The 10210-nt window shown below is 43.5% G+C and overlaps 1 protein-coding gene across 1 annotated transcript in view; it reads right to left on the bottom strand.

Moving 5' to 3' along the window:
* Window positions 1-7964, bottom strand: part of cUnh12orf56 (chromosome Un C12orf56 homolog) — a gene marked incomplete at both ends in the record, with an annotated part of 11633 nt that extends 3669 nt beyond the window's left edge. The window contains 6 exons of the mRNA XM_079755919.1: window positions 115-203; window positions 497-670; window positions 944-1187; window positions 5072-5111; window positions 5579-5771; window positions 7713-7964. Coding sequence (XP_079612045.1) covers window positions 115-203; window positions 497-670; window positions 944-1187; window positions 5072-5111; window positions 5579-5771; window positions 7713-7964 — 992 coding nt within the window. The remainder of the gene's footprint in view (window positions 1-114; window positions 204-496; window positions 671-943; window positions 1188-5071; window positions 5112-5578; window positions 5772-7712) is intronic.
* Between the last annotated feature and the right edge of the window lie 2246 nt (window positions 7965-10210).

Here is a 10210-nt window from a genome sequence, read left to right as displayed (position 1 = left end):
GTTGTCAATGCTAGGGTCATGGTGGGGGTACTGAACGCGTGACTCCACCCAGCTGGTGTTGAGAACCAAGATGAATCGGGCCCGTGGTGTGAGAGGAGGAGGGGCTGTGTGTACCTGAGGGGGGAAGAGTGTTTACGAGGACAGGAGTGGAGTGGGGTGCTGCACCTCGTCCTGTAGAGCGGGTCTAACATCAGGGTGGACCTCTGGACGGATGCACAGACGCAGACACACACAGTTCAACGTCAAACATTTCACTGAACATCCTGTGCAAGTATGTGACAAATAAAAATCTCTGAATCTGTGAAACTTAAACACACAAACTGGATATAAAGGGTAAAACACAAACAGTGTTTTGCTCGATAGGTTCAAAAGCAGATACGCAAGATAAAGAAAGTAAGACACAAAGAAAAATCAAATGAATGGATGAAAGGAAGAAAGACAGATAAAATGTAATACAAAGGGCCATTTGGTATGAGACAGAGGGGGAGTTGCGTACGATGATGTAACTGTTCCACGAGTTCTGCAGGTGGAGGTAAATGCGGGAGGTGCGCGACACAGAGTACAAGTGGAGCTCCGCCTCTCTCTCTCCGGCGTCTCGCTCGCCCTTGTCCACCCTCTTCCGGTCCCTCCTCAAGAGGCGGTCCAGGACGAAGTTTCTCCGTCTGGACACCTGGAAGGATTCCATGGACACTGATTGACTCGCTTACATGTTCCCACAATGCTGTGTGTGAGGAATTCTAATCTAATATTCCATCTGCACCGTATACGCATGGGGGGTTGTTTATCCATGGTGGGGTGACGAAGACAATGTATTTATTGAATACAAATAGTAGTTATGGATGTTTTTGGCACAGGGCACACAGACCCATCCATCCATTAATTCGTTCACCCCATTCTCACATTCTTCCATCCACCCACCCATCCACCCACCCACCACCCCTACCTCTCTAGGCTCGGTGGCTGCTCCAGCCTCCGGGAGAGTCAGGGGGGAGGTGGGGAGTGAGAGGGGGAACCGGGGTGTCCTCCCCGGCGTTGAGGGGGTGGTGGTGGTGCAACGGCGTGGCAACGAGTTCCCACCCAGACCTATGGTGTCCGGGTTGGGGCAGGAGGCGGAGCGGCCGGACGGCCTGGGCGCCCACACCTCCTCCTGCTCCTGCTCCACATCTGCACACTTTGCTCCTAGGTCTCTTTATCAGAGAGAGAGAGAGAGAGAGAGAGAGAGAGAGAGAGAGAGAGAGTGAGAGAGAGAGAGCCCGCAATAGGGAGTGAGAGTGTGAGTGAGTAAGTGAGTGAGTGAGAGAGCAAGAGAGAGAAATGGATGGAGATAGAGAGAAAAAAGTGGAGATAGAGAGAGAGAGAGAGAGAGAGAGAGAGAGAGAGAGATGAAGACGGGGTCAGGCGATAAACAGAGGTATTGATCTTGCAAAACTCTCCAGCTGTAATTTGCAATTCATGGTCAGTTCAATGGGGAAGTAAATCAAAGGATCCTTTGTTCCGGAAAATGCCATAAGGGGGCAGAATTTATAAAATTGGTCAAAGCGGTTATTTATTTGCATGGCCATGTTTGAATGCTACCACAGACATTATCAGAAAACAGCCATGGAAATGTGAGATATATATACCACAGACATCAAAAAACAGCCATGGAAATGTGAGACATGTTGAGGAAAAAGGTGAATTAAAAAATGTACGCACTCCCTACAATGCAGTTTGCAAATGTAGATTTCAATGATGTAAAGCGCTTAAAACAATGTCAAAGGTTATCCGTGATTAATAGTAATGATCGGAAATCTGCGATGAAATAACTCTAACAGGAAACGTGTCTTTATCTTTTTAATTACATTCCCATCTAAATATTGTTCCGTCTTCCCCTTGAACTTGTGCTCCCAGTCTGTGGGGCAGGGGGAAACCAGTAGACACACAATCCATTGATGCTTGATCACCTCAGTCCTTTGTGAGCGTTTCAATTAGGAAACTGCATGTGGCGTGGCACTTAAAAGGTTGCTAGGCAACAGCGTATATTTTCAAAGGTTTTGCTTATTTTCTTCCATGCTAAAGACTAGGTATAAAAGAAAGCTTGTAATTATTGAATCAAGAGCACAATGAAAGGTGTTTTCTGGTTGTGTGACTATGCAGCAAAATATATCCACACACTTCATGATCTATAACTGACAAATTACAAATCTACTAATTCAAATCGATTACATTAGTCAATGGCTATTGGCCTCAGATGCATTACAATGTTTCAGTAGTGCAGTCAAGCTGAGAAATGGCTGATAAAAACTAAATTCTGTATCAGGAAACTTTGTTTCAAGCACAGCTAAAGCAAAAACGATCAATGAGTGAAAAACGCATCGTATATACTCATTTTATGAAGGTTCTGCATAGAAAAGGATATACATTCGGCTAATATTCACCACCAACCTTCCCATGTATGCGTGTGTGTGTGTGTGTGTGTGTGTGTGTGTGTGTGTGTGTGTGTGTGTGTGTGTGTGTGTGTGAGAGTGCGTGAGTGTGAGTGCATGCATGTTAGTTTATGACTTTCCAGGGTTGAACAATCAACAGAAACACAAAAGACAGCACTTAAACCTCAAGACGTCACTCTCAACACACACACACACACACACACACACACACACACACACACACACACACACACACACACACACTTTACGAACATACATTTTCCTTTAATTGCAGTTGCACACTTTTTTGTGGCCTGTTACCCTAGCAACCCCCTAATGATACAGACATGTTGAGAGAGGCACACCTAACTTCTACCTTTCCACACACACACACACACACACACACACACACACACACACACACACACACACACACACACACACACACACACACACACACACACACACACACACACACACACACACACACACACACACACACACACACACAGACACCAACAAAGCACAGGAAATTGGTCGGAGCCAGTGGTGTCTTTAAGGTGAACAACAGGGGGGGTATGCCGTGATGCTCCTACTCTTTCTCAATGCAGGACCAGGAAGGAATTGTCACACCATATACATATGGCTGGGCCTGAACCAGTGAACTGTTGATTCTTAAATGAAAAATAAAGTAGAGTTTATTGTCCATTTTGATTGGGTAGTAGCAAGGCAAGTCGAAACAGGCTGACAATGTTTTGTGATTTCCCACCAGCTAAGCTGAATTACTTGCTATCTCCACAGCTTTCATTGAGGGATTTCACACCCAGTCAGATCTTGTAGTGTCCTGCACCACCAAGTCACCCCAGAATCAAAATGACACATTTAAAGTGGCAGGCAGCTCAATCTATGAATATTTTTGGTATCTGACTATGCCTGTTAGTTGCATGAGTTTACACAACCAATCAATTGAAAGATGCCCCTTAAAACGACTTGTGTATAATACAGTTTTTTACGTGTATTATTATTAAATAAATATTTCTTTAATTGATGTCATTCTGTTTTGGTGCCCCAAAACGAAATCATTTTAAGACACCACAATTGCATGTCAACACAGTACACAAAAACAAATTATTAATGTAATTATAATTCCAACATGGGTGACCGTGTTTCATGATGGGAGTCAACAAAGCGTTAAGCGTTTTCACTCTCCCCCTTCAACCATTTAGAAGCTGCACAATACCCCAATAACACCCCCAGCCTCTCGGTGGAAGTGGAAGGTAAGTTGAGCCACTTCCGTGTTCCATCCTGCTTGAATTAGTCATGAGCTATCCGAGACGTCATGAGCTGGTCGTGCGTACGCCGGATCGCCGACCTGGCACAGGACTGTGCCCACAGTGCTACAGCTCCCCTTACCCAGGTCATCTTTAGACATTTTAAATGAGTTTGTGGCTGGCTCAGGAAAGCACGTGTCAAAACCACAACGACAGTGACCGCGGCTGTAATAAGTACGACCCTCTTGTGTTATCCTTAAAGGTGGTGATGATGGATCCCGTGTGTCCAATGAATGAAGTAGATTAAAAGTAAACCTGACACTGTCGGTTCCTTTGTCGTTTCACCTTGTCGTTACTGGACCATTTTTTGTGGCTAATCTTTTGTTATTGCCTGTGGCTAAGCTATGCTACCAGCGCCCCAAAGGCACATCATGAATTCCTTGTGAATGAATGGGGAAGACATTAAGTGGTTTTAAGGAAAAATATTAATAAAAGCCTGAAACTATTGTTATAAATGCTTTATTATTACAAAATAACATACAACACATTCATTTTGTATTGTGGGATAATTATGTACTCATAATTCTGTATTGTAAGAAAACATAAATTGTTCAGAACTGCCAAGATGAAGCTCATTGGAAACCTCATTTTAAATCGTCCAATATATCTATGACCTATTTTACACATTCTGTCAGTTGGAGTCACGGAAACCGGCCTATACACGAACAGTTAAACCCTCCATTAAACCTTAGCTCCGACCTCAACTGGGAGACCAGTGAAACCAGCTTCATTCTTCATAGGCAGCCTCAAAACTTGTGACCCTCCTCACAATAACGCTAGACCCATTAAGAAAGGACACCTAGAAAGGTATCAAGATGATAGGACACTTCCTTCTTCAGCTTTAAGGACATGTGTTCTTTGTGTCTTTGTGACACGCGGCTTTCTATAAAAACCGACCAATCGCTGTGGTTTTAGCTGTCATAGGACCATCTGGCACGCGGTGATAACGGCTGGATAAAACCCCCAAAGGACACGTAAGGGCAGAGTCGAGACTCAACAAAAGCTGTTTAAAACAGCTGAATAAATGCCGCAATAGCCTACATCTATAAAACACCACAACCAAACATTAGTCTTTAATGGAGCCATGTTAGCTTAGCGTAGCACTAGGCCACGGTTGCTTGGGAAGCGTCTTTGGTTGGCATGGGCTTTTTTTTGCCAAAAAAGGGTAAACTCTTACCGGATTGTATGGTAAACTCAGCTCTAACCCAGTCTAAGATTTGTGTGGAAGATGATAACTATGTCATGGCTTGTAGCTTCTCTGGTGTGTAATGTAACACTTTGAATAGACTGGGAATTAAACAAGCAATTTTGACGCTTTGTGTATGTAATATTTACCTTTGATGGGAAACAGGTGAGATCCTCCAACTATGTACCCCTGGGGTGGGGGGGGGGAGAGAGGAGAGAACAGTATGTTAGTAGGATTGAGTACGTTTTTTACGAATGTATTCATATAATCATCATAGATATCTTCTATCTTCTATCTTATTACAATCTAATCCAACATGAACACACTGAATAAAAAGTATTAGATGCGCCCTGATGCATATTTATACTGCCCCTCTCCCAAATATTACAATGTTAGGTTTTTGTTTTGCTTTGAGTTATATAACAATAAAAAGCTAGACGCAGATTAAGTGTTTTGACATCTGACACACACCTGTGCACGTTTATATATTAGCGGGCGGGCTAGACAGAGGGAGAGAGAAAGAGAGAGAGTTAGAGCGAGAGGGCCAGGGAGAGACATAGAGAGCGAGGTAGAAAGAGGGAGTGAGCGAGAGACAGTGAGACAGACAGACATAGAGGGCAGGAGGTGTATAAGCAAGATTACAGAGAGCCATTTACCCTCTAGGCCATGGGGCACCAGGAGCTGCAGGTTTCTGCGAGAGGGGAAACTTCGGACAGGAAGTCCCGCCTTCTTTCCTTTCCTCGCCCAATCACCTCTCTTCCCCGCAGGCTTATTGGTGGAATAGAGGACACAGACGTGTTGGGAGTACTCCCTGTCCTTCCCGCTCAGAAAGTCTGGCAGATCGTTGACCTGCGGTGGAAGAACACAGAGAATGGCTTTGTTAAAGGGAAGAGTTTGACCATTGACATCATCGGTCTGGGATTCACGTACAAGTACAACATGCATATGAGGCAGGGCTCTCTCATGTAAGAAAAGGGTGGGACAGTTCCCCTTGAAAGTACTGAATCCTCAGTGGTGTACATGGTGACACACACATTCTGTGACTGTGGAACAGAATGTTCAGCCTTGACTAGACCGCTTTGTCCTCGTCATTCTCCAAGGCCCAAACGTTCAGAATATCCAGATTAAATCTTTATATTCATCGTAACTTATCTTAAAGTGTGATTAGCCAATACAAGCCGAAAATCTTCCTTTCCCTGTGCCCTAGTGACCTCACTAGTGGGCGTGTCCAGTGTCCACCTAGATTTATGCTGGATGGATAGATATTCAAACGGCTTGTAATGGCTAATCACATACGCACACCTGGTGGCCTATCACCCCTTTAGCCCATAACAAGGGAATAGTTGGGCTTACGTCTTACTATAAAACGTGTGTAAAACAATTACCGCTGCTTATAATCTAAACCAAAACCCCTAACTGAAAAAAGCCCTGTTTCCAATTCTACATTTGTGAATGCACCTCTTTGAGACTACGTTAGAGGATTGGATTCATTGTCAATCCTTGAGATGAAGCAGAGGTCAAGTGGGTAATCTACAGCACTAATAGCAACAGCCAGTATTCTTGACAGAGCAAGAAGACAGGCTTACCTGTAATCCCTGCCCCATAGCAGACATAACGAGGGCCAGGTTAATTAGCCACGTGCACGCACAGCTATAAAAGTCATGGTTGCCTGGATGTTTGTCACTGGTGGTTACTTGGTGGTCACCCATGTGAGATAGGATATTGTGTTTTTCTCATTAGTTAGGTAATCGAGCTTTTTACAGCTTTTTTACAGATTTTACAGCTTATTCCTGTACTGTTTCTGCTATAATCGAAAGAAAAACTGTATGAAGACGTATGGCAGTGTGTGTGTGTGTGTGTGTGTGTGTGTGTGTGTGTGTGCGTGTGTGTGTGTGAGTATAAGTAGACAAAACCAACTTCTTTCTTTCCTTAGTCTATCCATTTCAAATGTCTGGATAAACTATGGCATTTACAAATGTGTAATATACATATATCACTACAGGAGATGGAGATGGAGCATTTTTGGGGTCATAATTCTAGTCACAGTCTAAAGCTGTGAGCCTCTTGTATGAATAATAACATTCCCAATCAAATGCATTTAGTTCCTATAATTTCCTCATTCGAACACTGAATATCTTCCTAAACGTCCTGAACGTCATTGGTACCTAGGCCTAAATCCGCCTGGAGTTTGAGGTGAAATAGGCAAAATCTTGAATAAGGGTTGTGAATATTGGCTTGCACGGTAACTGAAATGCATTTTAGCCACAATAGAGCCTCCATTTGAACAGGGGATAGAGATTACATCCTTTTGTCTTATCTATTGTGTGTGCGTGTCGACAGTTTCCAATGTAAAGAAATTACTGTATACATATTTCATTTCTTACTATTATTCAATGTTTTACTTTTTTTTTTGCATATTTAAATTCCTATTGCAAGTACTTTCTGACATAACACAAAGTACAGTATGTCCCATCTGGGATCAAAACAACCTCATCTCATTGTGAAATTATGAAAAAAGAGAAGATAGAAGAGTAGAGTGAGTAATTGCTATTGGATTTACTAGGTGAATGGGTTACTGTAGTAGCAATTCATCTTCTGACAGATTATCAAAACAAAGCAATTTACGTAATTTAAATTGCATTGCGCTGAGCGGTCATTTATGGATGAGAGGATGGACGGATGCAAATCAAAACTCTGCACGTTTAAATTTTGAATGACATGACACGTTCTCATATGGTTCTAGCAACCAACCGAGATACAGAAGATGACTTTTGAGAGAGCCCCACTCACCAGGGCAATGTTCCTAATCTGGCTGAAGCTGAGGACCGCCGTGAGCGTGCGAGGGGGGTACTCCGTCAGGTACACGCACTCATCGCTCAGGATCACGTGCATGTAGACCTTGTTAACCGCCTCGGAGATCACCACACACGGCTCGTAGGCCCGGATCCGCTCGTAGACGCCCCGCTCCGTGTTCCTCTTCAGGAAAGAGTCAAGTTTGCTGTTCCTTCGGGAGAGCGCGTCCACGGAGCTCACTCGGGCCATGGTGTGCGCGTGAGGGCGCACCTGCTGCCTCCACTTTCATCAAAGGAAGTCGCGTGTTAGTTGTCCCGGGATGGGGTCCCGTACGTCTTGAAAAAAACAGACAAGTATTTGTTACTGTGAGATGAACGCGTCCAGTTGCGCGCTCCAATTAGCGCAATGGACAAGCGCCTCTCCCAAGTTGTGATACAACCTCACCGTCCCGGGCGCACGGAGAAGCCTATTGGCTAGTTAAACCGAGATCTCTGATTGGTCCATCACTCCTGGGGTATCCGAGGCCAGTAGGATTATTTACAGCGGAATGAACAGGCAAAAGAAATGCGCTTTGGGTACTTGCTATATCAATTACATGGATAATTATTAGTATGAATGCAGTATCAGCATTCACACTCTAGATATTTTACATGTAGTATGTTATTTCTTATTTTATTTGAAGTATTGTATCTGTATACCTACCAACCTAAAATTATTTTCTGGAGACGGTTCAAGGTTGACAGCAGGCGTGCTTATAATGATAATTATTCCAAGAGTCCTTTCCTGATTTAAATTGATTGATTATCGGTGGTTTTGTTATTTTACAAAGTTCTGATAACATTACTATGCTCGCGCACAAAAAAAATCGTGTCTTGATGTTTGGCGCCCTCTAGCGCTTAATGATTGGGAAAACAACGATATGAAACGATTGGAACTAACGTCTTTCCTTTAAACTATCTCTGAATGAGTAGCGGTCGTTCAACATTCCTATACACATAAATTATAGTGATGTAATTTTGTAATGATGTGCTTTGTAATGATGTGTTTTCTTTCACCACCACACAGCCATAAAAGTCACTGTTTGAACAAGACTGCTATCACCATTCAGTATACGCATGTTTCTGGTATGGTAATAGTAATGGTGATGGCAGTCTTGTTCAAACAGTGACTTTTATTCAAACTATCAGCAAACATGATATTTTGAAGGAGCACAGACACAGTTTTTGAGTTTTGAGGGTGATTTAGATGTAGAACAATTCGGGTAATCTGGCTGTGTGGCGGTGAAAGAATGTGATATCTCAACTCCCTCTTCCACTGGACAAACACACGGACACTTGTGTACAAACACACAAATAGTGTCAGAATAAGAGACAGGCGCCGCGCCACAAAGACCGAGAGATGCATATATGAGACATCGCCAATATTACTGAGAGCAGTCCACTTTCGAACTGCTGATGAAAAATATTTGGCAAACTACAAAGTACACATCATTTAGATTTATGATGATGATGCCAAAAGAAGCGGTCTCATTCCCAACAACGCTTGGTTTATTCATTGCTGTGTGCAGTGCATAAGTGTCTGTGTATTTGTGTGAGGTGTTTGTGTTTTGTGTATTTGTGTGTGTGTTTGTGTGTGGCTACAAGTGTGCATGTGTGTGTGTGTGTGTGTGTGTGCGTGTGTGTGCTTGTGTCTGGAAGTGTGTGTGTGTGTGTGTGTGTGTGTGTGTGTTGTGTGTGTGTGTGTGTGTGTGTGTGTGTGTGTGTGTGTGTGTGTGTGTGTGTGTGTGTGTGTGTGTGTGTGTGTGTGTGTGTGTGTGTGTGAATGCCTGTGTGTGTTTGCAGCTGCGAACAACAGCGGTGGGCTGACCAGCCACAGTGACATCTTTGTTTTGAAGCAACACAAAAAGCATCCCAATCAGTCACATTTTCTCCGACCGCGTTGAACCACCTCTTCCCCTTCTACAAGGAGATGGACAGACAGATGCAGACAGACACAAAGAGAGGCAGACAGACTGGAAGACAGACAGGCAGAGAGACGGGTAGGCAGAGGAACAGACGAGATGGTCTTGGGCCAAGGGGGAAAGGCAAGTGATCAAGGGAGAAAGAAAGAGAGAAAGAGAGAGAGAGAGAGAGAGAGAGAGACAATCAGAGTGGGAGGGAGTAAGAGACAAAGAGAGAATGAGGGATGGGGAGAGAGATAGAGAGATAGAGACAGAGAGAGAATGAGGGATGGGGAGAGAGATAGAGAGATAGAGACAGAGAGAGAATGAGGGTGGGAGGGAGAGAGAGAGAAAGAGAGAGAGAGTAATAGAGAAGGTGTACATTTGTATTCCTTTTTTTATGTATTATGATATTGCTATTGTAGATATTGTGTTAACTAATCAAATAAGTTTAAATAATATTAAATATGTCTTATTGTATTCTTGAAAGGCACCTCATTTGCCATTATATAGCCTACATGTAGGTGCTTGAAATTAAGTTTCAGAGATGCAATAG

Source organism: Pollachius pollachius (assembly GCF_949987615.1).
Source record: "Pollachius pollachius genome assembly, chromosome: 18".
Lineage (NCBI taxonomy): Eukaryota > Metazoa > Chordata > Actinopteri > Gadiformes > Gadidae > Pollachius > Pollachius pollachius.
The sequence above is the reverse complement of the archived record's forward strand: the minus strand, read 5'-3'. Positions and strand labels throughout refer to the sequence as shown.